A 26,058-nucleotide genomic window follows, 5' to 3' on the forward strand; every position below is an offset into this window, starting at 1 on the left:
ATCAGATGGGTGCCCAGGGGACGGTGCTCCTGGGGGTCCTGGCAGGCGATAGGGCTCCTGGCGAGGGCCGAGGGCTCTGCCAGCGTGGGGGGTTCCCCTCTGTGCCGTGGGCTGACGGCAGCGAAGGGTCGGACGGTCCCTGTGAGGCGTCACTTTTTGTGCCAAAAGGAGGAAAACCAAGACTCATGTTTGTATCTGCTGGATTTTCCATGAAGTGGCCGCAGAGGAGCGAACAGGAAGCCAGGGGTGGAGCTTCCCAGCGTGTGGTCCGGTGCGTCTGGTGACCATCCCCCATGCAGACGACGTGTGCGCTGGCCGGGGCGCTTGCTGGTGCTGCCGGGCCCGGGGGGCCTCACTCCGACAGCTGCCCAGCGCCCGGGTTACCGTTTCAAACGGACAGCAGAGCCTTGCCGGTCTAGAACATGCTAGACGTGAGTACGTGAGGCCGTGTTAACAGGTGCGAACAGGGGCAAGCCGGAGGGCCCATCGCAATGGCAGTGCTCAGCCTCGGGCGTGTTGGACCCTCGCACCGGGGCGCGTGAGTCCCCCCGCTCTGTCTCTGTGCGCGGGGTGGGGGCGGCTTCCGCCCTCGAGTTCTGGCGGATTTTTATTTGTCTTCTTCTAAGCACTTTATAGCTGGTGTTGCTGATGAAGGCTTTTGTCCCGTTATGTTTTTCTAAGTCGTTGTTGCCGGTGTATATGAAACCTCCCGAGTCTTTGAGAGGCGAAGGTCAAGCCAGCCACACCATGGAGCTCTCTTATGGGTTCTGACGGGTGGGCCGTGGGTTTTGTCCTGGTGCCGAGAGGAGCACATGCCGGCTGGTGGGAGGAAGCCGCACGGGAGGCGGTGGGTTTAAGAGGGTTCCCTGACCACTGCCCTGAGGGCCTCTTGGCCTGGAGGGGCACTGGCTTGCTCCTTTTGACACGTCCCGTCTTACGGTAGAATGTCCTTGGGGGACCGGGGGTTGGGGAACCCTGGGAGGACAGCCTGGACCTGGAGAGCCTGTCTGGCCTCCTGTAAGCAGTGTGTGCCTTTTGTGGTTTACTGGGTCACTCTAAAAACCAGCGTCACTTCTGGGTTTATCGAATGAATTCTCAGCATTTTTGAGCTCGATATACAGGTTTTCTCTTTTAACCTATCAATGAGGCAGAACCATATTAATAGAGGTCCTGGGGGCCCCTCCCCCGGCACAGCGAGAGATCATTCCCTTCTCTCCCCCACAGCGAGGCCAGGGTGTGCAGATCTGGGCTTTGGTGATGCCGAGACAGCCACCTGGAGCCGCCCAGTCAAGTGTCTGCGTTAGTCCCTGTTGGGAGGGACGGGCAGAGGGGTGCGGGCGGTGGGACACAGGCCCGGGTCTACCACACTGCAGGGGAGCAAGGTAGCCCAGGCTGGGGGGCAGCAGCGGGGCCCTGGCGGGACCCGGCGGGTGCAGGGCGGTCTTCTGGGGGCTGCCAGGACAAGCCTGCTGAGAAAGGTGGTGGTCAGGCAGTGGGCGGGAGGATGAGGATGGTTTGAGAGGTAGTTGGGGGAGAATGGCCGAGCAGGGTGTGTGGGGGCCGGAACCAGGATCCCCCACCAGAGTCTCTGGCAGGTGCCTGGTAACAGCGCCATTCTGGAAGCGGGCTGCACGGAGACAGCGGGCCGGGGCCTGAAGGCGTGACCTCGGCGCCGTCTTGCCCAGCACCTGTAGGAGCGCCGGCGGGCACCTGGCCTGGTGGTGTCGTGGACCTAGACCTCCAGGAGCCGCCAGGGTGGCTGGTGTGGCCGAGTTCCTGCCGTCATCGCCTAGCAAGGTGTGGCCTCCCAGGCCGAAGGCTTTTCTCCTGCCCAGGCCCCACAGCTTCCCAAGGTGGACATGGACTCTGGGCTGTGAGCAGGGGGCGACGTGGCCCCCGTGCTCCCGCTACAGACACAGTCTGTGGGTCTCACCGGGTCAGGTCTTCCCTGCTTGTCCCATGGTTGTCCCATGATTGTCCCATGGCCTACAGCTGTTACACGTGCCCCTGCGGAGGATCAACCACGGGGAGCCCCAGCAGGGCTGGCTGCCCCGGGGGTGGGGGACAGGTTTGAAGCTGGTGGGGACCATCGGGAGGAGCGTCATGCTGAGGGCAGGTAGGGTCTCGGGAGCAGCGGGAGAGAAGATGAGGGTACGTGGGGATGGGGGCAGGATCCCTCCTTGGTCTCCTGCGATTGTGAAGAGGGCTTTGTCCCAGAGGGCCTGGGAAGGAGGCAGGGCCTGGTTGTGGTGCTAGAACGCAGGTTCCAGGGACGCTGAGGGCACGAGCTGGCTCCGGGAATTTGCAGAAAGCTTCCAGATGGTTTGGCATGTCCAAAGTCTGAGTGCCTGGCCCAGGTGACCTGATAAGGCCCTAGCAGGCGTGAGAGAGCCACGCTGCTGGGTCAGACCATTTGTCCCCCTGAGGATCCGGATAGGAAGCCTCGTGGGCGGCGGGCGGGCAAAAGCTGCGGATGTAGGGTGGGCCGCCTTCCGTTCTCACGGCCTGGACGTGCGGAACCGGCTTTCTTTCCTCACCGGTGGTCGGTGTCTTCTGCCTCCAGGCCCTGTCCAAGGTAGTTTGAGGGAGCTCCCTAGCTCAGTGAACCCCCAGGGACAGCTGTCTCCAGCCCTTCCTCCCCTGCTCCTGCTGTCTCCACATTCTTTGGGGCTGGCCAGACTCTCCTCTCTTGCCTCTGGGCCTTTGCCTTCCAGGACCAGGATACTGGCTTGAGGAGGTCGCCGGGTGGCCCAGACCAGTGGGTACCACCTGCAGGGAGTGAGTGGCCGTGGCTTTGAGGTCCGGGGAGCCACGGGCACGAATGACTGGACGGTCACTCTGACCGCGAGGCTGTGGGGTGGGGTTAGGATGGGCCATCGGAGCGCACCCGGATCCGGCCGCTGACCGGGCAGTCTAGCTGGAGCTGGCAGGGTCAAGCACCGCGAGCTGGAGGCTGGAGGAAGGGGGTGGGGCGCGCTGGTAGCTCCAGCCTGAGCCGCCTGGCCTTCAGCATTGATCAGCCGAAGCCCCGCCTCGAGCTGACAAGCCCCGCCCCAGGCCTCCCGGCTCCTCCCCCAGGCTGCGGCTCTGGCCCGGGCAGTGAGTTGCGGGGCTGGACTCTGCGTGGCGGCGGCACCGCCGCCGTCAGTCCCGGTGGAGACATGGACCCTTCGAGAGCTATCCAGCAGGAGATCAGCTCCCTCAAAGGTGCGGGCCGGGGACGGGGCCCGAGGCAGGAGGCGAGGGCCGGGCAGTGACCTCTATCCGGGTGCAGCCCTGCGCAGGGCCGTGGTCAAGGTCTGCTGTCCCGGGAGGGGCCTTGGGGATGGGGATCCCGAGCCGCCGGAGACCCCAGGCCCATGCACCGCCAGGGCTCCTCCCGGCCGGGGTCTGCCCTGGGCTGGCCAGAGGCTACTCTCGCTGCAGCCCTGCAGTGAGTGTGGGGGGGCGGGGCGGGCTGCTGCAGCGACGGGGGCGGGTCGGAGGTGAGAGCTGGCCTTTGAGGCGGGTCCGCCTCTTTTCTTCCCGGCCTCTGCGGAGCTCCCGCCCCGCCTGCGGCCCTCCCAGCCTCCCCACCGCTTTGCAGCCCTGCAGCTCGGCGTCCGAGGGGACGGGCCAGGGCAGTGGGTATCCCTGTGGGGAGGCGCCAGGCGGGCTGGCCCGGGGCAAGTCCACACTGCGGCTCTTTGTTCTGGGGTGGGGAGGCTGGGGGCTGCCCGAGGGTTCCGACCGGTTGCCCTGGAAACCTGGAGGGCCCCGGAGGGCCCTGGAGTGTGAGGGTAGGAGGCTGTCTTGGCTCCCCCCCCTCAAAGCCCCCCACGCCCTGGCCCTCCCGGTGCAGAATCAGCGACTCCGGCTGCGGTTCTGCAGCGTGGGGGCAGGGCAGAAAAGGGCATCCTTCCAGCCCCGGGACTTTGAGGGGGGTGCGCCCCCACCCTGGCACGGAGAGAGACGGGGCGGGGGGGTGTGCGGGAGCAGACGAAGCTGCCGGGAACTGCTTGCTCCAGGCGCCTACCTGCCCCTCCCCTCATCCACGGGGGGCGCCCGGGCTGGTGGAAGGGAGGGGGGAATTCCCTACCATGCCCCGCCCCCTCTCTGCGGTTCCCCTAGTTGCTGCGGTCGCCGGGGCAGGCCCCTGTAGGAGACACCTTAGGTCCAAGTGTTTGGGAGGTCTTGGGGTGGCTTGGAATCATTTTGGGGGGCAGTGGTTGGCTTGGGGATTTGGGGGGAGTAGGTCGGGACATCATGCCAGGAAGATGGCCTGGATGACGGGGGTAGGCACGGGCGGGAGAGCAGAAAGTGAGGAGAGGGCTGTGGGGTGCGCAGGGGGAGCGCGGGAGGCCTGTGGCGGGGGCCGGACCGGGAGAGTGGGCGTGTCTGCACGCGGGGTTGGGCCGGGCCTGCCAGAGTGCGGTCCTGAGCCGCGGCCCGGGAGGCGGGGAGGGTCCCCCGGCGCTGCGGGGCCGGAGGGGCGTGGACGCCGTCCCCTCGCGCGCGGGCGGAGCGTCCTCCCGGGCGGGTCTCCCTGCGGCTGGGCCCGCCCGGCTGCCCGCCTGGCTGCAGGGGACCGGCGGGGGGCGGAGGGCGGGGCCGTGGGGACAGTTGGCTGGACCTTCCGCTTCCAGCGCCGCGCCCGCCAGCCCTGGCGCACGCGTGTGTCCCCCGAGTGCGCGCGCGCGTGTGACGGCGCGTGTGCGCGTGCGTGCGCGTGTGTTCGGGGCGCTGTTTGGGGCTGGCGCCGCGGTGCCATGGCAACGGCCCGTACACCCGCCCCCGCCCGCTGCCCGTTGGCCGCCTGCCCGCGGGCGCCTCCCACCTCGGGATCCCCCACCCCCGCCCTATCTGCCCTATTTAGAATCGGTTCCCGCGTTAGCTGCGCCTGGTGGGAATGGGTGTGTCGGCCTGGGGGGAGGGGGAGCGCGGGTCTGGGGGCGGGTGCGTGCAGCCCAGCGCGCGACAGCGGGGTCTCGGGTGGAATGGGGGAGGCACGGGCGGTCCACGGTTAGAGCCCCCGCTGTGGGAGCCTGGAAGTGACTCATGGGTGCAGCCCCCCAGGGCTCCAGGGCCGTCCTGTGGAACCCGCCGAGGATTGTGAACCCTGCTGGGGCCCCGGACCCTCTGACAGTGCGGCCTCCTCTCCCCTGCGACTGCCCCCCCCAATACACAGGTGGCCACGTGGCCACCCAGGGCAGGGTGTCCATGCATCAGTAGGGGCACCAGGCAGGGCTGGCGGGGACTTGGTAACTGATTTTCTGTGGCCACTGAGCTTTTCTGGCTTCCAGCAGCTGGCCTGGGGGTTGGGGTGGATGAAGGCCGGCCCAGAGCCCTCTGCTCTGCTCGGAGTTCTGAGTGTTTGGTGGTCCCAGCAGGCTCTGTTCCTGCGTCCCCGTTGAGCTGGCTTGGCAAGGGAAGTGTTAAATAGAGTGTCTCAGGCCTGGCATTTGGAGGTGGGGGCTCTGCCCCTTTGCCCCTTTGACGGACAGCAGCCACCAGGACGGCAGCCAGTGGTGGCGGCTGCCCCCTGGCCCTGTGCTGCAGCAGCTGCTGCTTCCGTCCTGCCTCAGGCCTCTGCTCCCCAAGACCCAGCCCTCCCCGCAGACCTCAAGTGCCCCCCAGGCGCAGACAGCCCAGCACCCGCTGTCAGATCCTTGTCATTCCATGAAACCCTGAGACCACAACCCTGAGCTGGGTCCCCAGCCTGAGGGCCCCTCCTATCCTCTCTGCTCCCTGCTTCCCTGCTGCCCATTCTGCCACCTTTTCGGCTTCTTGGTCCGCGGCAGCTCCCAGCCCCCCCCTCCCTGCACGCCCCGTCTTAGGAGCCGTGAAGGAAGTGTTTAGAAACTGATGTCATTCCTGACCTCGGAGCTGTGGGGCCCGGGAAGAGAGGGGGGCTGTTGGGGTGCCCGCGCCACAAGGTGCCCCCCACTCTGCGAGGGGCCCCTGCTGGCTGTGGGTGGGAGGGGCCGCCGGTGCTGCTGAGTCAGAGGGGGCCGGCCCGGGCGGGAGGGCGGGCGGAGGCTCGCGCAGGCGGCCGGCAGGCGACAGTGCGGCAGAGCCTCTGGGAGCCAGAGAGCCCGGCGCGAGAGCCCCCAGCCCCGGAGCCCGCGCCCTTCCGCTCCGTGCGGTGCCCCGGCGCCGGTGTCTTGGCCGTGCCGCGGGGGCCTCCTGGGCCTCCTGGACCTCCTTGGCCTCCTCCCCGGCCCCGCCCGGCCTCCGGGCCCTGGCAGCCATGGTGGCCGGCATGCTCATGCCGCTGGACCAGCTGCGGGCCATTTACGAGGTGCTCTTCCGCGAGGGCGTGATGGTGGCCAAGAAGGATCGGCGACCCCGCAGCCTGCACCCTCACGTCCCCGGCGTCACCAACCTGCAGGTCATGCGCGCCATGGCCTCCCTGCGGGCCCGTGGCCTGGTGCGGGAGACCTTCGCCTGGCGCCACTTTTACTGGTACCTCACGAATGAGGGCGCGGCCCACCTGCGCCAGTTCCTGCACCTGCCGCCGGAGATCGTGCCCGCCTCTCTGCAGCGCGTGCGCCGCCCCGTCGCCATGGTGATGCCCGCGCGCCGCACCCCCCACGTGCAGTCTGTGCAGGGTCCCCTGGGCTGCCCGCCAAAGCGGGGTCCGCAGCCGGCGGAGGACCCTGCCCGTGAGGAGCGGCGGGTCTACCGTCGGAAGGAGCCCGCGGAGGAGCCGGCTGAGCCCCCTGTGCGGCCCGCCGCCGCGCCCGGGAACCTGGGGAGGCCTGTTCCGGAGCCGGCGCCAGCCACAGGTCAGCGGCATCCAAACCCCAGCTGTGGGGGGACGGGAACGGGGTGCCCGGAACGGGCCCGGTGGGCTGGGTGGGCGGCACACGTGTGGGAACGTCGCTCACGCCGGCAGGTGGTGCTCTGTCTGCCCATGGTGCCGGCTGCTCAGCCGCCAGACCCACGTGGCTGCTCCTCCCGGCTTGAGGACCTTGGGGTGGGCAGGCCATGGAGGAGCGCTTGGGCCGCTGCCAGGCTCCCCCTGGGGTAGGGGTGGGGCTTGAGGGCCTGGACCGACAGGCCCAGCTGTTTCGCACAGCCCTGCCCCATACCCGCGGGTCGCTGTCCCTGGCCCTGCCTTTGGCCTGAGCCTTCCCTGTGTGTCCCCATGGCCTGGCTGCCCCGAGGCCCTCTCTGGGCGAGGCTGTGGAGGGCAGAGGACGTGCCAGAACGGGACGCGGGGCAGGGGCTCTCTAGTAGCATGGCCAGGGCCGACGGCCTGACCTTTCTGAGGCTCCGGTCTGTCCAGGGTGGGTGACATCTACCCCCACGGTTTTGTGATGTACTGTGACAGGGAGCGTGGCTGGCATGGGGTTGGGGATGGCCCAGGGGGTAGCCCGGGGTTGGGGGGAGAAGAGCAGACCAGAGGCCAGGGTGTGGTGGGCGCCGGGCCCCGTCCTGGGTCTGGGCCGACGGTGGAAGGGGCTCCCAGAGGATGGAACAGGTCCTGTGGTCCCAGGGGTTGCCAGGGGACCCTTCACAGTGTCCTCCCTCCGTGGCATCCCTCTGTCCCCAAGCAGCTGTGCTGCCAAGACTCAGGTGTCCCCTGTAGCTTGAGGCTCCCACATGTGCTTTCGCAGCCCCCTGGCCTTGGTGCTGACCTGGGGTGGCCCTGGTGCCCCAGCAGTGGTCAGCCTTGGCTGCCGCTTCCGTCTTTGTGTCTTGTCACCTGGGAAGGAACAGTATCTCTAAGGGTCTGGGAAGGCGGCCTGCCAGGAGGCCGGCTGGGTGGGCAAGAGTCTGCCAGGTGAATAGGGGTCAAGTTCTGTTCAAGTTCTGGTGTGGTCTCCTTGGCCCTGCGAGGGCTGAGAGCCCATCTGGGCGGATCAGTGAGGTTGTCGGCAAGAGGAATGTTCTCGGTGCTCCCTGTGGCCGTGGAGAAATTGCGTGGCATCTTCCAACTCCTCTGTCAGTGAGGTGACAGCGTCTCCCACAAGGGGACGGTGCGTGCTTGGCTGCGTGTTTGGTCAGCACTGACTGGCATCCAGTTCCAGGTTCCAGCCCCGGGGACCTCCGACCCTTGCCACCGGCACTCCAGCCCTCTCCCTCTCCTGAGTCACGGGTGTGGTGAGCATGAGCTCCTCTTTCCTTTTCTCTCCTTCCTTCCTTGTCTGTGGCCAGGCTGGGCGGGCATATGGTCGTCGGGCCAGGACGGGGGGGACTGGGTGTGGCTGCAGCGGGCAGAGTGGAGGGCGCCCCTGGCCCCGACGGAGGTGACTCAGTGTTCCCCGCAGCCGCAGCCACAGGCAGCCGCTCAGAGTTTCCAACAGGAAATGAGCTCCAGCTCCAGGCTGAGTCAGGCCCGCGGGTGTGGGCTTCCCAAGGGCCGAGCGTGGACCTGAGGACCACCCTTGCTGGGGGCACCTTGGGCATGCTGGGTGCTGGCTGTGGTGTGGGCACGTCCTCATCTCTGGGGTCGCACCTCGAGTCACTGACTTTTCAGAGAGACCCCTTCCTTCCTCGGCTCTTTGCTCTCCGTTAGGGTGACGCCCACCGTGCTGCTCCCCGGAATGGCCTCGGTCAGTGGGTCACCCCTGCCTGTCCAGCCTTGGCCAGGGAGCTCGGACGCCTGCTCCATCCCTGCCTGCGAGCCCTGGTGGTCTGCTTGTCTGTGCGGGCTGGCTTGCTCGGGCAGCCGCATACCAGCCAGACCCAGACCTGGCCAGGGAAGCCCCCAGCACCTGGGGAGGGACGGAGAGGAGGGGTGGACGACGGGGAGCTAGCTTTAGAAGCCATCGGGGAGGGACCCCCTGAGGAGGTGCGCTCTGAGCTGAACCTGACCGTTGAGCAGCACCGGCCCCACCCAGAGTTGGGGGGGCAAGGGTAGGGGGTGCTGGGAGGACACGGACCTGGGCCCGTGGCTGTGGCAGGAGTTGGGGTTTACTTCTGTGGTGGGAAGCTGAGGCTGGGGCGCTTGTGTAGGACTTTCTTCTAGGTTTCCTGTGGTACTGCTTTGCCCGGCTCAGAACTGCCGCTGACCCAAGATGCTTGGAAAGGAAAGGGACCTGATGCTCCCGCCCCATCGTCACGCAGCCAGTGGCCCACCCCACAGCGCACCTTGTCTCTCCCATGTGGCACTTGTGTCCCGGAGGGAACCCGGGGTCAGCACACGCCACGGCCGTGCTCTTCCCGTGGCCATGGAGTGCCGCGTGAGGGGACAGGTTTTGGCAACAGTCACCAGCTCCGTGTCTGTGTTGGGGCTGGTGCGCGGGGGGGCTCTCTGTGGAACTCGGGTGTGGTTCCGGAGCAGAACCAGATCTGCCTTTCCGGGCCCTGCTCGGCCGGCCTGGAAGAGGCCTGGGGGAGCACGGAGAGGGACGCAGGTGTGGCATTTGCGGGGGCTGGAGACCCGTGGGGCGGGAGGGGCACTGGCCGGGAGGCGGGGACACGCTGCTGCCGGTGGCCAGTCGGGGCAGGCCTCAAAGACCCGCGGGCCCTGTGGGGCTCCACTGAGGCTCGGGGATGTCGGGCAGGCCCGTCCACAGGACCACCGGGGCTGGTCGGACCCGTTGCCCCAGCGGGCTTCCGCTCTGCTGGCTCACTGACTCAGGGGTGGCCATGAGGAGGAGTCACGGCTCCCAGAGCTGGGTGGGGAGCCCAGGGCCGAGCGAGCCCTCCCTCTGCCTCCCACCCTTCCCTCCTTCCTGTCGTCCCTGCCTTTCCTCCCCGCTGGCTCCGTGGCCTGGTGCGTGCTCCACCGCCATGGACAGGTACAGCATGGAGGAGCTGATCCAGCTGGGCCAAGGTAGGGCAGAGCCCCCCTGGGGGCTGCGGGCCCGGGGGCTCCGGCTGGGCTGGGGCTGGGGCCCGGGCCCTGCGGGCACTGGGACCGCCTGCCTTGCCTGGGACACCAGGACGCAGAGGTGCAGGACTAGCCGTCCCCTCTCAGACCTGCCTGTGGGCGTGGCTGGAGGCAGCTGGAGGGGAGAGGCCCTGTCCGAGGTGGGGGGGGGGGCTGGACCACCCACTGCCCCGGAGGGGTCTTCTCGCTGGCTGTGGAGTCCTGGGGCTGCCGTGAGGCTCCCGCCAGAGCCACGGGCTGCAGGCCCTGCTCCTTCAGAAATGAGTTTCTGAAATGGGGAATTGGCCAGTGGGAGGTTTGGGGGCTGGCCCCGGCCCTCTCCTCATAGCGGCTGGTCTCCCCCACATGGACCGTGGTGCCTGTAGCCCAGTGGTCAGAGGCTGAGCGTGGCCTGCTGTGGGGTGACCACAGGTGCCGGCCGCTGCCCGGGCCCCCAGGGGCCGGCTCCTGGCTCTCCACAGGCTCCCCATGCCCACGGCTGAGCCATTTGACTTCCTTCAGGGGTTCTCTGTCGCTGAAATAGAATATGGTGCTTCACACACAGGAAATGCTACAAAATGGGATATAAATCCTTTTTAACTCTTCGTGGGCCGGCGGACTGAAGGCCCCAGGGAGGCGAGCGTGGCACGGTGACTGCCCCGTGTCCTGTTTGCTGGCCAGGCTGAGCTCCGGGCCTCCAGGATGTGGCTTGGGCATGCCTGCTGACAGTGACCTCTGGCGTCAGGCCTCCTGCAGACCAGAGGCTGCGGGGGCTCTGGGGTGGGGCCAGGGCGGGCATCGGGGCAGCCCAGGGCAGGGGCCCGGGGCCCGGGCTGCAGGGCGGGCAAACCTTCCCGCGGCTCAGCCCGATTTGGGGTGTCCCGGGTGTCTGGCTGGTGCTGTGACCTTGGAGAGGCTGCTCTGTCTGTCCTGGGCCAGGTGTCGTGTGGACTGACGTGCGTGGGGCCCGCTGGGAGAAAGGGAGCCAAGCCCCCTGCGCCTGTGGCCTTCCCGGGCGTAACCCCACCGCGTCCTGCGCCCTGAGTGGCGGGGCGGGGCCGGGCAGGGCTGCGTCTCCTCCCATGGGCGGGAGCCCCCCCAAGCCTCCGTGTCAGTGCTGGGCCGCATTCTGAGGGGGATTCCGACGCCAGGTGGCCTCGTATTATTAGAATCGCAGGCAGGAGCCCGGGCTGCCCCCAGCAAGACCGGACTCTGGTGAGGGCCCCTGTGTGCTTTGCACGTCATGTTCTAAGTCTGGACGAGTGACGGGCCCTGCCTGCCCTCCTGAGATATTTATAGCCCCCCCTGCCCACCCCCCATGGACACAGGCAGTGCTGCTGTGGGGCTCGCGGCCGCCTCCGAGGGCTTGTGACCCTCTGCACAGCCTGCTCCCACGCCCTGTCTGCCCCGTGGGCTCCCGCCGCTGTCCCTAATGAAGATCGTGCCGGGTAGGTGGGCCGGAGGCTCTGTCTGTCCTCACTTCCCCCCACATACCCTGCCCTCCCGGGCCATCGCCCCAGCCCTCCCCTGGCCCGTGTTCGCCGTCCCACATGGGGGTGTTGGGGCTCTGGCGGGGGGTGCTTGGGTCGGCCGCAAGCCTGCGGGGCCAGAAGGGGCCGGGGCGCTGCGCCCCCACCTCTGCTGGGCTCCTGGCAGCTGTCCCCAAGAGGGCTTCTTGGAGGCAGATGGGGTGCTGGGACGCTGCAGTCATCCTCCTGGGGAGGCATGGGGGGGCCACGCTGAGGCTGGGCTGTGCTGGGGGGGCGGGCTGTGCGTCACTACAGGTCCCTCCTCCCGGCGGGTGTGGCTGCGGGTAAGCAGGGGTTAAGGTTCCAGCTAACCTTGAGCGTGCGAGCTCTGCGCAGGGACCGCGGAGCTGGGCGCAGCGGGAGGTGGGTGGGGAGCTCCGAGTGGCGGGGAGGGAGGAGGGGAGGAGGCGGGCGGGAGCCCAGTTGGGGCCGTGGACCAGACCAGTCCCCGGGGCGCCGGGGCGCCAGGCAGACGGTGCGGTAGGGCGGTCCCGCAGGCTGGGCGGTCCCAGGTCCCGGGGCACCCCCCCCCCACACCCGTCTTCCAGGCAGGGAAGGGAGGGGTCTCCGGGTCTCTGGCAGCCGGCCCCCAAGGGCAGCTCCGCCTGCGGTGCCCACAGTGGTGCGGCCCCAGAGCCATGGAGCCCTCGGGCAGCCTGTTTCCCTCTCTGGTGGTCGTGGGCCACGTCGTCACCCTGGCCGCCGTGTGGCGCTGGCGTGGGGGGCGCTGGCGGGCGCAGGCCGTGCAAGGTAAGCGCCTCCGGCAGCCACCGCCTGGGCCGAGCTGGGGCTGCGGGTCAGGGACAGGAAGGGGAGGGAACAGGGAAATTTAGCCGAGGGAGGGAGGAGGCTCTCACCCCAACCCCGCCTCCAGCCCGGCAGGGGCGGTGGCTGCTGACCGCGAAGGAGGCGCCCCTGTACCGCTCCTGGCCCTGCCGGAGAGCCCCCGCCCCCAAACTCCTCTGCACCCACCGGCCCAGGCTGGGGCTCTAGGGTGCGGGAGCCACTGAACCCCAGCCCCACGCCGGGAAGACGGCCGAGTCTTCGGTGCAGGGCCCGCACACAGTTGAGCACGGAGCTCCCTTCCCCCATCTCCGATCCTGCACTCCTTTGCCAGGAAGGCCTCTGCCCTGCTGCCAAGGGCACGGAACGTCGGCTGGCAGGTGTAGGGAGGTGCAGGGCTGCCGGCCTGGGGCAGGTCTTGGGAGAGGCTTCTGCCCAGGACTGAGGTGGGGCTGGCCTGAGCGCCCTCCGCTGGACCCAGGACTGCCAAGGGGCAGGCAGCCAGGCTGCAGCTCTGCCCGACCGCCTGCTCAAAGTCACCGGCTCTGGGCACCCGCCGGCGGCAGCCAGGGACCGCCCAGCAAGGATGGGGTGGGGCCTGCCTCCTCCTGTGAATGGGGCGGGGGCGGGGATTGGGCTTGGGGCCCGAGGGGCTGCCCGCAGGGATTTCGAGCTGTGTCTGGTCTGTGCCTGGGTGCACCGGAGGCAGGGGCTCCCAGTTTGGGTGCCAGGCCCGGGACCTGAGGTCTGAGTCAGGATGGGGCTTCTAGGCGTGGCTTTGGGGACTGGGGAGCCGCGAGTGACTCAGCTGCGGGGCGTTTAATACAATGCATGCGGCCGGCGCTTCTCCCCGCAGATTTGATCTTTCCTCCGCCCACTGTGTCCCCCGTCCCACGGGGGGAGGGGCTCCTGTTCCGTTGCTGTCGTGGGCTGCCCTGCAGTGCCCCTCGGTTCTGTTCTTGGCAGTTCTCAGCCCTCTGCTCCCGGCGCCGTCCCCAAGCGCCAGCCTCTGGGAGCGTCAGTCCGTGGGCGTCAGTCTGGGGGAGTTTCCCGGCGCCTCGGCGTCCCCCGAGGCTCCCCTCCGCGGGAACCTGGGCATCCCGCGGGTTCCCAGGCCCCTTTGTTCTGTCGGGCAGCCTCCCTCCGCCGCCAGCGCCCCGGGCCCCGCGGGGTCCTCTCCTTCCTAGCAGGGGCGCGGCTTTCCGGCGCGTGCTGGGCGGGGCGCCCCGCGGGGGGCAGGTTCCTCGGGTCTGGGCCGGGCGCCCGCTGCCGGCGGCCTCGCGGTGCGGGCTGGGGAGCAGAGGCTGCGCGCGGTCCTCGCTCGCGGACCCCAGGGCGCCCGGGCTCATGGCTGCGGCGGGCACAGGGCGGGCGGGCGGCGCCTTCGCCGAGCGGGAGGTCGTGCTGGAGCGGCCGCGCTGGCTGGACGGGGGCTGCGAGCGGGCCCGCAGGGGCTACCTCTACGGGCAGCTGTGCTGCGTAGGTGCGTGCGGCCGCGGGGCGGTCTCCGGGAGCCGCGCGCGCCCCAGGTGCAGCCCCGCCCCCCGCTGCGGAAACACCTGGGAAGGACGGCGGCGAGCTCGGTGCGCTCGGGCCCGTCGGTTCCTCACCCGGAGGCCGGGGTTGGGAAGGTGGGCGGGGCCGGCCTGGGCTCGGGCCGCGGTTTCCTTCTGCGTTGGGCACCAGGCCGTGGGCAGCCGGGACGCCGGGGGAGGGCGGGCGGGAGGCGCGGCGGCGGCGCTCCAGGCCCTCTGCGGCCCTGGGGCTCTCCTTGGCGCGCGGGCTACCCTCCGTGCGGAGGTTTCCCGTCCCAGGAGCGTCTTCATCAGCGGTGGGGTCTCCAGCCCGAGTTTCCACATCTGTACAAAGGGGCTCGGCGGGACCCCTCTGGCGGCAGAAAATCTGCTGTTCTGGACAGTACGAGGCGGGAGCGCCCCTGCTGGGGAGGGGGCAGCTGCGGCCGCCAGTGTTGGAGGCCGGTGTGCCTGGCTGAGGGGCGCAGCCTGAGCCAGCCTGGGAGGGCTTGTCTCCGGGTTTGAGTCTGAATCTGATGGGGGAGGGTAGCCAGGGGCAGGCAGGGCTGCGGGGAAAGGGCTTTGGAGGTGGAGGGAAGGAGGGAGCTCAGAGGCAGGAGAGCTTCCCTGGGGGGGCAGGTGCTGGGGCTGCCCACCCACCCCAGCATCCTTGAAGACCCCGAGGGGCAGAAAGCTGGAGAAGGAGCGTGGGCGGGGGCGGGGGGGGGGGGGCACCAGGGTCAGGCTTCCCGCCGGCTGCTGGGTCCTGTTTGTCCTAGAATTCCCTGCTGGCGCCTCCTGGCCCGTTCCCAGGGACCTTCCCCAGAATGACACCCACACCCTTGCCGGCAGGGACCCCACCTCCCTGCTCGTGCTGGACCTGCCCAGTGGCTGCCCGTTGCAGGTGCTCAGTCTAGGCTTCTGGAACTCTGGGCGGCTGCTAGGGCAAGGGGTCCTCTGAAGGGGCAATTCTGCCAGCTCCAGACCTGGGGAGGGGGCAGGTGGGTGTATTGGGGGCCAGATTTGGGAGGCCTTCGGGAGCGTGGAGGGCTGATGTCTGGTGGGCATGTGGAGATGGCCTCCCCAGGCCATCGCGCTGCCCCGGGCTCTGCGTGGGGGGTGGGGCGTGTGGAGCTGGACCTCCACCCTGCGTCTGGAGCCAGGTGCAGAGCCGGGGCTCCAAGCCTGAGGGTCTGGCCGTGTCACTTAGAGGTGGGGGGCGGTGGGGTGTTACCAGCGGCTCCTGGCAGGCACCCCCTTTACCCCATGGTGTGTGGGCGCCCTCCCGTGGCCACAGAGGGGCGGCACGGACGGGGTTGGGGGGCCTCAGCTCGCAGCTGGGTCGCATCAAGCCAGATGCTCTGACTGGAAAATTCTTGTGGCTGTTTGGGCTGCGGGGGCAGGAGGGCCGGCCATAGGCGGGTCTGCCCAGACCTGAGGAAGCCGGGCTGCACCCGGGCACCGTTCGCTCCGCCTCCCTTTACAGCCCTGAACAGCTGCTCTCTGTGAGCCCCGCCCGAAGGCAAACGGCCCCCAGGTGTGGTTTCCTCTCCTGTGCGTCACTCGGGTCCCCTCCCGGACCCTGACTCACGGGCGCCCTCTGCCCCCCGCCCCCCAGTGCCCCCTGCACCCCTCCTCCCCCAGCTCAGGCTGAGTTCCTGCAGATTGGGGCTGGGCGGTCCTGCCTGATGACTCACCGCTCAGCCATGTGCCCGCTCCTGCCCTGCCGTGTGCTGTGCCTCTGGACGGGGGGCACTGCTCCAGGATGTGCCTGCTGGGCAGCTCAGAGGGGCCCCGCCCGCACAGGACCACAGTGGCTCTGGAGCTCGGGCATCTTGGGGCCTAGCAGGGGGCGGAGGTCACAGAAATGGGGCCCCAGGGTGTGATCTACAGGGCTGCTAGAAAGAGGTGGTCAGCCCATCCCCTCAGCTCGGGGTCACTCAGCTTGGGGTCCCAGCTGACAGGGTGGGCAGGCTGAGGGGTGGACCTGGGCTGAAGCGCTGAAGGGAGGTGTGGCCTCGGGGGGCACCCTGGGCCCAGCCACACTCAGGCACCCCTCCCTGGGGCAGAGCGTCCCGTGGGGTGGCCGGTGGGGGGCTGGAGTGTGGTCCTGGCAGCAGGACGTGTGCAGTGGCGTGCCAGGCCCCCTCAAATCCCTGGGTGTCCCTCTGGGACTGTGGCAGCCGGTGGGTGAGGAAACCCCTGGGTTTCCTGTTTCTGTGGGGCCCTGGGTGTGGCGGGGGAGGGGCCACCTTCCTCCTTCCCGCTGTGGGGGAGGGGCGTGGGCAGGGCGGGGTGGGGCTCGGGGCGGGGACAGCGGCTCGAAGGAGTCCGGCGGGCAGGGAGTGGCCACACCAGCTCTGCCTGGAGCCGAGTGAGCCCGCGGGTCCCGTGCAGCGCCAGCCTCCAGCCGCCTGTGTGCCACGAGGGCCGGAGCTCAGCGCGGGGGGCCTCGGGAGCAAGCGCCAGAGGGGCGGGGCGGCACCATGTCTCAGCACCGGCTGCGGGTGCCGGAGCACGAGGGGCTGGGCGGCAAGAGAACCAGCTCGGAGGACAACCTCTACCTGGCTGTGCTCAGGGCCTCGGAGGGCAAGAAAGGTAGTGGGCAACCCAATGGGCAGGTCCACTTCCTGCCACTCCTGCCACAGGAAGCCTGGCACCCTGCGGGGGTGGGGACCCTGAATGCAGGGACAGAGTCTGAGACCAGCTAGGGCCCCGGGCCTGTGTGACACACCCCGGCCCCAGTGCAGAGCTGGGGTGGGGGCGGGGCGGGGGCAGCCACTGGTGCAGGACGGGGAGAGGGCTGGCTCTGGATCTCGGTTATGGGGCCGTAGTGGGTGGGGGCTCCCTGGGCCCTGGGGAAGCCGGCTGCCCCGTTGGGAGGGTACAGCGTTCCGCTCATCCCGCCCTTGCCCTGGGTCCTGACGGGGAACTTCTCTGCCCGGGTCTCTGAGGCAGCGCGAGTGGGGTGGGGCAGCAGGACTTGGACTCTGCGGCCTAGAGAGTGGCTGCCGGCTCTGGACCCTCCTGTCTCCAGAGAGAGACAATAGGGGGATTGAGCGGAGGCCCCTGCCTGCCCAGCACCCGCGCCCCGCGTGAGGGAGGGTGCCGGGTCTCGGGGGTTCTGCGACCCTCTTCAGGTAGCGCCCACTGCGTCTGCCTGGTGGTCGCCTCCGGGGCCCCTGGGGCTGCTCCCAGGCCTTAGGTCCCCTGGCTTTGTGTCTCCCAGATGAACGGGATCGTGTGCAGAAGAAAACCTTCACCAAGTGGGTCAACAAACACCTCATCAAGGTTGGTGGTGTGCGGACACGCGTGTGCATGTGTGTGCGGGGTCATGGGGTGGAGGAGGGCGCCCCCGGTCCTCTGGCCGGAACAAGGGCTGCTCTCGCTGTTGGCTGGGGCTCACCTTTCATCTCTGAAACCTGTTATTCTCTCTTCTCTGTGCCTCCCCCACGCCGCTCCTGCTCCTGCCTCCTGTCTCCCCTCTCCTCCTCCTCCTCCTCCTCCTCCTCCTCCTCCTCCTCCTCCTCCTCCTCCGGCCTCTCCTGCTCTCCTCGTAGCACTGGAGGGCAGAGGTAGGTGCCTCGGTGGGGGCGGGGCACATTCTGGGGTCAGGGCCTGGTGGCGGCCGTGTAGCAGCCCAGTCCCTCGCCCCCACAGGCCCAGAGACACATCAGCGACCTGTACGAAGACCTCCGTGATGGCCGCAACCTCATCTCCCTGCTGGAGGTGCTCTCCGGGGACAGCCTGGTGCGTGTACCCGCCCGCCTGCCCCCTCCGGGGCCCCGCCTGCCTCTCACCCGGACACCCCTGCCTGCCCTCCTCTCCTGGGGCCTTTCCCACACGCCCACTGCACATCTAGCCGCCTCGGCCCCTCCTGGGTCTCCCGGCCTGGGAGTGCGGCCCTTACCCCGCGCCGGGGGCTCGCGGTCCCGCCGCTCTCTAACCTCACGCTCCGCTCTGCTCTGGCTCCTCTGCTGCTTGGACTGTGAACCTTGGCCTCTGCCCTTTACCCTATGCCCTGCTCTGGCCGGGCAGCCAAGAGAGCGGGACGTAATCAGGAGCTCGCGCCTGGTGAGTGAGTGCTTGTGCGTGCCGGCTGAGGCAGCGCGTGGGCTCCCCAAGACCGGGAGCCCGGCTCACCTGGGGCTGGTGGCCTGTCTGGACCCACCTGTGCCTGGCGCTTGGGCAGGCAGATGGCTCTGTATCCAGCTGCCCACTGTCCTGCCTGTGGCGGGGACCCACCGGGGCTGCTGCCGCCTTCCGGGAGGACCCTGTCCCAGTACCACGGCCCTCCGCCCGCGGCTTCCTGGCTATTGTCTCCTCCCACCCCTCCCTTCCTTCCCACAGCCTGGGCCTGGCTCCTGGACTTCCAAAGCCCCTGCCGGCTCTGGCCTCTGGGCCACCGGCCCCCCTTTTCCCAGCTGGGGAGGGGGACACAGGGACATGGGAAGGGCTCTGCCCACGGGGGAAGACCCTCGGTCGGTTCCGTTCCCACAGTTGCCCTGGCGGTCCTGAGGGCAGGCAGGGGGCTGCGGCTGGAGGTGGGACCGTGCCCCTACCCCGGGGTTCTGACCGGCTGGGCCTCTTCCCACAGCCCCGGGAGAAGGGGAGGATGCGTTTCCACAAGCTGCAGAACGTCCAGATTGCCTTGGACTACCTGCGACACCGGCAGGTGAGGCCACCCAGCCGGCCGGGCCACGAGCCCCTTCCCTGGCTGCGGGCCCCTTCCCTGGCCATGGAGACCCTTCCCTGGCCGCGGGCTCCTTCCCCGGCCACGGGCCCCTTCCCCGGCCGCGAGCCCCTTCCCCGGCCACAGGCTCCTTCCCCGGCCGCGGGCCCCTTCCCCGGCCGCGGGCCGCTTCCCCGGCCATGGGCCCCTTCCCTGGCCATGGAGACCTCCCCGGCCATGAGCCCCTTCCCCGGCTGGCCGACAGCGTGGCTGCGGGTGTTGCGCAGGTGAAGCTGGTCAACATCAGGAACGATGATATCGCCGACGGCAACCCCAAGCTGACCCTAGGCCTCATCTGGACCATCATCCTGCACTTCCAGGTAGTCTGGGGGCCGGCCGGGCGGCCAAGAGGGGTGTGGCCCAGGAGCCAGGGCCCTTGGCATCCTGGCACCTTCCTGACAGCCCCAAGCCCAGCCCCAGACAGCGCCCGCGCCCTGAGCTTGCCCCGTGGCCCGAGGGCTCCGGGCTCTCTCTGGGGCCTGCCTGTGCTGTGCCCTCTGGCCCGGGCTGGGCAGGGCCGAAGAGCCTCCCTGCAGAGGAATGTGTTCTCTGTGCAACGTGCAGCCTCCTTCCCCGGGAGGGTTTTGGAGAAGCACCCGCCGCACTGGCTGACTCACCCGCTGCCCGCCCCAGCCGCACAGGAAGCCACAAATCTAAGAGCTGAGCAGGCAGAGCCTGGTGGCACGGCAGTTGAGTCACACAGGCTGACAGACAGGCCGCCCCCCGGACCGTGCCCATCCCCCAGAGACCCCACCCCCATTCTGGGGGGCTGACCCGGCCCCCACCCCCACTGGGACCACCTTTCCTGGGCCTGCGCCTTTCGGGCCGGCCCTGGTGCCTACAGCTGCCCTCCTAGGGCCCAGCCTCCAGCAGCTCAGGAAGGCATCCGTAGTGCCCACCCTGTGACGGTGGCAGGGCCTGGGGGCTCTGACTTACTCCGGGCAGCCCGGCGAGAGCAGCCTGGGCTGTGGTGCTGATGGGGGAGGGAACCTGGAGGCCTCTCCCTCCCTCCACTGGCCTGGGGGCTCCCGCGGGGCACGCGTGCTCGCGCGGGCTCAGATAAGCGCCTGTGGGTGCCCGGCGGGGCGCGTGGCTGTGGCTGACTGCTGCCGGCCCGCCGCGCGGGGCAGATCTCCGACATCCAGGTGAGCGGACAGTCTGAGGACATGACGGCCAAGGAGAAGCTGCTGCTGTGGTCCCAGCGCATGGTGGAGGGCTACCAAGGCCTGCGCTGCGACAACTTCACCTCCAGCTGGCGGGACGGCCGCCTCTTCAACGCCATCATTCACCGGCACAAGTACGTGGCCTGGGCGCCTCCGCTGGGCGACTGCGAGCAAGTTGGGGCAGGGGCCGTGGCGGGAGGGGCACGTGCTGCGACAGGAGCCCGCCGCCCGGGGCGCCGTGTGCCGTGCCAGCCGCCCCCCTGGGAGGGAGCAGGCAGGCCCAGCCCCACCCGCGGCCTGCCCTCCTCTGCCGGAGCCTTTCTGAAGCTTCGCTGGCTTCCTTGAGCCGCGTGGCTAGTGAGCTGCTGGCTCTCGGGGCCGGGGGCCTCAGCCCCACGTGCACGCCCCAGAAGGGGCCGGGATGGCCAGGCCACGGTGGGAATGGCTCTCAGTGGACCTTTGCCCCAGCCCAGAACCTGAGGCCTGGGGGGCAGGGCAGCCGCAGGAACCGTCCGCAGGCGGGAGCCTCTGCTCGGTGTGTCCCAGCCTGTGCCCCGTGCAGGCTGCTTGAGCTCCAGGGGCGAGGCCACGTAGGCAGGCAGTACTGGGCACTAGAGAGGTGGGGGGGGTCGTTTCCAGGCTGAGCGACCTGCCCCGTGGGCCTCACAGCTCCCCCCGCCGCCCACAGGCCCACACTCATCGACATGAACAAGGTGTTCCGTCAGACCAACCTGGAGAACCTGGACCAGGCCTTCTCCGTGGCGGAGCGGGACCTGGGGGTGACGCGGCTCCTGGACCCTGAGGGTGCGTGCCCTGTCCCCCGCCCCCTGCCCCTCCGCCGCCCCTTGCTGGGCCCCCTCTGATGCCGGTCCCTTCCCCGCAGACGTGGACGTCCCACAGCCCGACGAGAAGTCCATCATCACGTACGTCTCGTCCCTGTACGACGCCATGCCGCGGGTGCCTGACGTGCAGGACGGCGTGAAGGCCAATGTGAGTGGTGGCCGGCGGGCGGGGCCGGGCCGGTGGGGGCTGCTGGGGGGAGCTGGGGGGGTGGTCCCGGGCGGGGGCCGGCTGCATCTCACGCCCGGCCCCGCAGCAGGAGCTGCAGCTGCGCTGGCTGGAGTACCGCGAGCTCGTGCTGCTGCTGCTGCAGTGGGTCCGCCACCACACCGCCGCCTTCGAGGAGCGCCGCTTCCCCGCCAGCTTCGAGGAGATCGAGGTGGGCCTGGCCTCCCGCCCCCCGCCCCGGCCCCGCGCGGCCCCGCGCGGCCCAGGCAGGCAGCTCAACACGCGCTTCTCCGCAGATTTTGTGGTGCCAGTTCCTGAAGTTTAAGGAGACGGAGCTTCCGGCCAAGGAGGCGGATAAGAACCGCTCCAAGGGCATCTTCCAGTCCCTGGAGGTGAGGGGGTGTCCCGGACGGAGGGAGCAGGGGCGGTGCCGGGGGAGCGAGGTGCTCTTCGGCGGGGAGGCCCGGGCCTCGTGGCTGAGCTGTCGGGACTGGAGCTGCTCCAGGGTGGGCAGGCTGGGGGGCCCTGGGAGGCTCGGCCCCTCCCCCCCTGAGCTTGGGCCCTGCCCACAGGCTGCGGTACAAGCGGGCCAGCTCAAGGTGCCCCCCGGCTACCACCCGCTGGACGTGGAGAAGGAGTGGGGCAAGCTGCACGTGGCCATCCTGGAGCGGGAGAAGCAGCTCCGTGGCGAGTTTGAGAGGTGGGTGGGGGCAGGGCTGGGGGGGCAGCTGGGGGGTGGGGGTGGGGCCGTGGCGGCGGGGAGCCACCCGAGGGTGAGTCACCGCCTGGGGAGGAAACCACCCCCGGGCTGGGAATCCCACACTGGGGCCAGCTCTGCCGTGGGCCGCGGGCAGGCAGCGAGGCCCGGAGCAGGAGGGGTGTGCGTCCTGGACCCGGCGGGCGGACCCCACTCACGGCGGCTCCTGTGGGCGGGGCGCCCCACAGGCTGGAGTGTCTTCAGCGGGTCGTGAGCAAACTGCAGATGGAGGCCGGGCTGTGCGAGGAGCAGCTGAACCACGCCGACGCCCTGCTGCAGTCGGTGAGGGCCGGGGAGGGGAGATGGGGGGAGGCAGGAAGAGCCGGGAGCCTGCCACGCCCTGTGGCCTGTGGGTGGAGAGCAGCCCCGGCTCCTCCCCTGGGGTGCTGCCAACTCTGATCGCTAGCTTCGGGCAGAGCCGGTTTCCAGGCGCCGGGCAGGACATACGAGAGGCCGCTGAACCCGGTGCCAGGCCTGGGAGGCTTGCTGCCCAGAGCAGCTGGCAGGGAGGGCCCCACACCCGCTGGGGCTGTGAGCCTGGGCCGGAGCTTGTGGAGGGGGATGGGGCCCGGGACCGTGTGGAGGGAGCCCTGGGGGTCGGCACCGTTCCCGCAGAGAGCCGGGGGCTGGCAGCCTGGCCGGGAGGGTGTGTCGGGACCCTGGGCGGTCAGGAGGCCGCCTGCCGGGCCCTAAGCACTGGGGACGCCCTGCAGGACGTCCGGCTGCTGGCTGCAGGCAAGGCGCCCCAGCGGGCGGCCGAGGTGGAGCGCGACCTGGACAAGGCCGACGGCATGATCCGCCTGCTGTTCAACGACGTGCAGACGCTCAAGGATGGGCGGCACCCGCAGGGGGAGCAGATGTACCGCAGGTGGGCCGTGCCCCGCGCCGGGTGGGGGCGTCCCCGGCGCTCTGGCGACCGGCTCATCTCTCCACGCCCCTCCCCGCCGCCAGGGTGTACCGCCTGCACGAGCGCCTGGTGGCCATCCGGACTGAGTACAACCTCCGGCTGAAGGCGGGTGTCGCGGCACCTGTGACCCCGGTGGTGGTGCAGACCACGCAGAGGCGCCCCGAGCTGGAGGACGTCACGCTGCGCTACTTGCAGGACCTGCTGGCCTGGGTGGAGGAGAACCAGCGGCGGGTGGACAGTGCGGAGTGGGGCGGGGACCTGCCCAGTGTGGAGGCCCAGCTGGGCAGCCACCGTGGCCTGCACCAGTCCGTGGAGGAGTTCCGCACCAAGATCGAGCGGGCGCGAGCGGACGAGGTGCGCGGGCGCCCGGAGGCGGGGAGGCGGGGTGGGGAGTGCAGACCCTGGCCGCGGTGACACCGCGTCGTCTCCTGCAGGGCCAGCTCGCCCCCGCCCCCCGCGGCGCCTACAGAGACTGCCTGGGCCGGCTGGACCTGCAGTACGCCAAGCTGCTGGTGAGTGCCGGCGGCGGGGGCGGCGGGGACGGCGGGGGCGGCGGGGACCGGCTGGTGGGACCGGCTGACGAGCTCCCGCCACCCTGCAGAACTCCTCCAAGGCCCGTCTCCGCTGGCTGGAGAGCCTGCATGGCTTTGTGGCGGCGGCCACCAAGGAGCTGATGTGGCTCAGTGAGAAGGAGGAGGAGGAGGTGGGCTTCGACTGGGGGGAGCGCAACACCAACATGGCCGCCAAGAAGGAGAACTACTCGGTGAGGCCGCCTTCTGGAATCTTCTAGGACCGTCCTGCCCCTGTGGGGTCCCCGGGTGCCGGCGGGTGGGGGGACGCGTATGGGAGATGGGTGGACCCTGGCGCAGGCCCCACACCATTCCTGAGCCCTCTGCCTCCACGTCAGGCCCTGATGCGTGAGCTGGAGCTGCGGGAGAAGAAGATCAAGGAGATTCAGAGCACCGGGGACCGGCTGCTGCGGGAGGGGCACCCTGCTCGGCCCACAGTGGAGGTGGGGTGGGCCGGGGACCCTTTGGGAATGGGGGGGGCGGGCAGGCGCGGGGCGGCCGGAGCCTGAGGGCCGGGGGTGGGGGCGGGCAGGGGTGGGGCGGCCGGAGCCTGAGGGCCCGGGCTGCAGTCCTTCCAGGCGGCCCTGCAAACCCAGTGGAGCTGGATGCTTCAGCTGTGTTGCTGCATCGAGGCGCACCTGAAGGAGAACACGGCCTACTTCCAGGTGAGAACAGGGCTCCTCCCGGGTCAGCCGCAGCATCCCCGAGGGGCCCCCAGACCGCGGCGGGGGTGCAGGGCCCCTTCCCGTGTCCGTTTGCAGGGGCGAAGCAGGGTCGGCACCGTCCTGCGGGGCTCGCGTCAGAATCCTCTGCAGCCGGAGGCCCCTGGGCCCCGTGTGACCCTCCTTTCTTCCCAGTTCTTCTCGGACGTGCGGGAGACGGAGGAGCAGCTGCGGAAGCTGCAGGAGACGCTGCGCAGGAAGTACACCTGTGACCGCTCCGCCACCGTCACGCGCCTGGAGGACCTGCTGCAGGACGCCCAGGTGAGGGACCACAGGCCTCGGCCAGCCCGGAGCCATGAGGGCAGGTGGCCCTCCCCTTCCGGGATGGAACATCCTGGCGGAGGCAGCTGTGGCCATGGGGGGGGTGTGGGGCCCCCCCCCGGGAGCCCAGCGAGGCTCAGAGTCTGTGCTGCAGCTGCTTCCTGAGGGTCCCTCCGGGGATGGGCAGCAGTGGGAGGGACCGGGGTGCTGGGAGGAAGACAAGACGGGGGTCAGTCAGCAGCGCGGGACGGGGGCGTGGGGGCACTCGGAGGTTAGTGCTGGGTCCTGGAGTGGTGGCGGGGTGGCAGCTAGAGCAACGTGAGCTCCCTGCCACCTGAACCTCCAGAGCGAGCAGAGACCTGGGTCAGCCACCCCGCCACCGGCATGGGCAGCTCACAGAGAGATCTGGGTGTGGCGCCCACGTGCCCTGGGGCGGGGGCGGTGTTGGCAGGAGGGAGGGACAGACGCTGGACAGTCCTGCCAGCTGGGGACCACTGGGGGCAGCGAAGGCTGGGGGTCTTCTGGCAGAGACACAAGAGACCCGGGCGGTTCCAGGGTGGACTGACTGCAGCCTCTGACAGTCCTCGGTGGGCTTTGGACCCTTGGAGGAGAGCGGTGGGAGGACGTGGATGACCTTCAGCGGAGGGAGGACGTCGTGTGGCCAGGCGTGGCTGGGGCTGCTCTCTCGGAGGGCACAGCGTGGGGCCCTAGGGGAGGGAGGATGCAGAGTCTGGGCCAGGAAGAAAGGAGGGTCAGCAGGATGTCTTGGGGGCTGAGCCCTGGATTGCTGCCCCGGTCTTTCCTCCTGGACTGTAGTCTCTGAGTCTTCTCTCCCTGGCAGGATGAGAAGGACCAGCTGAGCGAGTACAGGGCACACCTCTCAGGCCTGGCCAAGCGGGCCAAGGCCATCGTGCAGCTGAAGCCCCGAAACCTAGCGCAGCCCGTGCGGGGCCGCGTGCCGCTGCTGGCCGCGTGCGACTACAAGCAGGCGGAGGTGAGGGCCAGGCAGAGGGCACCCCGGGCGGGGCAGCGGGGGCCGCACGGCCGCTCTGTGACAGCTCGGGCCCCCGCAGGTGACCGTGCACAAGGGCGACGAGTGTCAGCTGCTGGGCCCCGCGCAGCCGTCTCACTGGAAGGTGCTCAGCAGCTCCGGCAGCGAGGCCGCCGTGCCTTCCGTGTGCTTCCTCGTGCCCCCGCCCAACCAGGAGGCCCAGGAGGCTGTCACCAGGTGGGTGGGCCGGGGGCCGGCAGCTGCAGCGGGTGGCCCTGGGCGGGCGCCCCCACGACTCTGACCGCGCGCCGACCCGCAGGCTGGAGGCCCAGCACCAGGCCCTGGTCACCCTGTGGCACCAGCTGCACGTGGACATGACGAGTCTGCTGGCGTGGCAGAGCCTCAGCCGCGACCTGCAGCTCATCCGCTCCTGGTCCCTGGTCACGGTAGGAGTCGCCCACGGGCCGAGCGGGGCGGGGGAAGGGAGGGAGGCATCTCGCGGGCCTGGCGCCCGTTGCGCACGCTCAGCCGCCAGTGCCGCCTGCAGTTCCGGACGCTGAAGCCGGAGGAGCAGCGGCAAGCCCTGCGCAGCCTGGAGATGCACTACCAGGCCTTCCTGCGGGACAGCCAGGACGCCAGCAGCTTCGGGCCCGAGGACCGGCTCCAGGCCGAGCGCGACTACGGCTCCTGCAGCCGCCATTACCAGCAGCTGCTGCAGAGCGCGGAGCAGGGTAGGCGGCGGCAGACCCGGGCTGGGGGGCCTGAGTGGCAGGAGCTGGGGGGGGGCGGGCCATGAGCAGCGTATGTCCCCAGGCGCGCAGGAGGAGTCCCGCTGCCAGCGATGCATCTCGGAGCTCAAGGATATCCGGCTGCAGCTGGAGGCCTGCGAGACGCGCACCGTGCACCGCTTGCGGCTGCCGCTGGATGAGGAGCCCGCGCGGGAGTGTGCCCAGCGCATCGCCGAGCAGCAGGCAGGCCCCTGCCCGTCCCCGCGCCCTTCCCAGCCTGCCCTCCCCAGCCCTCCCCGGGAGCTGGGTGTGGGGCTCCCCAAGTCAGCGCGTGCCCTGCTCGGTTTCTCCCCAGAAAGCACAGGCGGAGGTGGAGGGGCTGGGCAGGGGCGTCGCCCGGCTGTCCGCCGAGGCGGAGAAGGTCCTGGCTCTGCCTGAGCCATCCCCCGCCGCCCCCACTCTGCGCTCGGAGCTGGAGCTCACCCTAGGCAAGCTGGAGCAGGTCCGCAGCCTGTCCGCCATCTACCTGGAGAAGTGAGTGGGCCTGCGGCTGGCCGGGAGCTGCGAGGGGGGAGGGTTCTGGGCCGGGGTG

General features: G+C 69.7%; 1 protein-coding gene across 24 annotated transcripts in view; it reads left to right on the forward strand.

Annotated features, from left to right (window-relative positions):
- LOC123940631 (plectin) overlaps positions 1–26,058 on the forward strand; it is a 53,889-nt gene that overhangs the window by 13,933 nt on the left and 13,898 nt on the right. For 3 of the 24 annotated variants that reach the window (XM_046003654.1, XM_046003651.1, XM_046003679.1), the window contains 26 exons: positions 16,858–16,919; positions 17,189–17,203; positions 17,289–17,378; positions 17,667–17,702; positions 18,226–18,303; positions 18,588–18,680; positions 19,491–19,657; positions 20,212–20,327; positions 20,407–20,513; positions 20,620–20,742; positions 20,828–20,923; positions 21,104–21,231; positions 21,477–21,570; positions 22,002–22,156; positions 22,240–22,549; positions 22,630–22,707; positions 22,797–22,958; positions 23,103–23,207; positions 23,334–23,429; positions 23,622–23,747; positions 24,589–24,741; positions 24,821–24,975; positions 25,058–25,184; positions 25,286–25,469; positions 25,552–25,709; positions 25,822–26,000. In XM_046003654.1, the coding sequence (XP_045859610.1) occupies positions 16,858–16,919; positions 17,189–17,203; positions 17,289–17,378; positions 17,667–17,702; positions 18,226–18,303; positions 18,588–18,680; positions 19,491–19,657; positions 20,212–20,327; positions 20,407–20,513; positions 20,620–20,742; positions 20,828–20,923; positions 21,104–21,231; positions 21,477–21,570; positions 22,002–22,156; positions 22,240–22,549; positions 22,630–22,707; positions 22,797–22,958; positions 23,103–23,207; positions 23,334–23,429; positions 23,622–23,747; positions 24,589–24,741; positions 24,821–24,975; positions 25,058–25,184; positions 25,286–25,469; positions 25,552–25,709; positions 25,822–26,000 (3,193 nt within the window). Of the gene's footprint in view, positions 1–6,051; positions 6,768–11,724; positions 12,082–13,403; positions 13,598–15,380; positions 16,227–16,857; positions 16,920–17,188; positions 17,204–17,288; positions 17,379–17,666; positions 17,703–18,225; positions 18,304–18,587; positions 18,681–19,490; positions 19,658–20,211; positions 20,328–20,406; positions 20,514–20,619; positions 20,743–20,827; positions 20,924–21,103; positions 21,232–21,476; positions 21,571–22,001; positions 22,157–22,239; positions 22,550–22,629; positions 22,708–22,796; positions 22,959–23,102; positions 23,208–23,333; positions 23,430–23,621; positions 23,748–24,588; positions 24,742–24,820; positions 24,976–25,057; positions 25,185–25,285; positions 25,470–25,551; positions 25,710–25,821; positions 26,001–26,058 lie in introns of those variants that run through there. The other 21 variants (XM_046003639.1, XM_046003668.1, XM_046003576.1 and 18 more) reach the window with 21 other exon arrangements.

Source organism: Meles meles, chromosome 1 (assembly GCF_922984935.1).
Source record: "Meles meles chromosome 1, mMelMel3.1 paternal haplotype, whole genome shotgun sequence".
Taxonomy (NCBI): Eukaryota; Metazoa; Chordata; class Mammalia; order Carnivora; family Mustelidae; genus Meles; species Meles meles.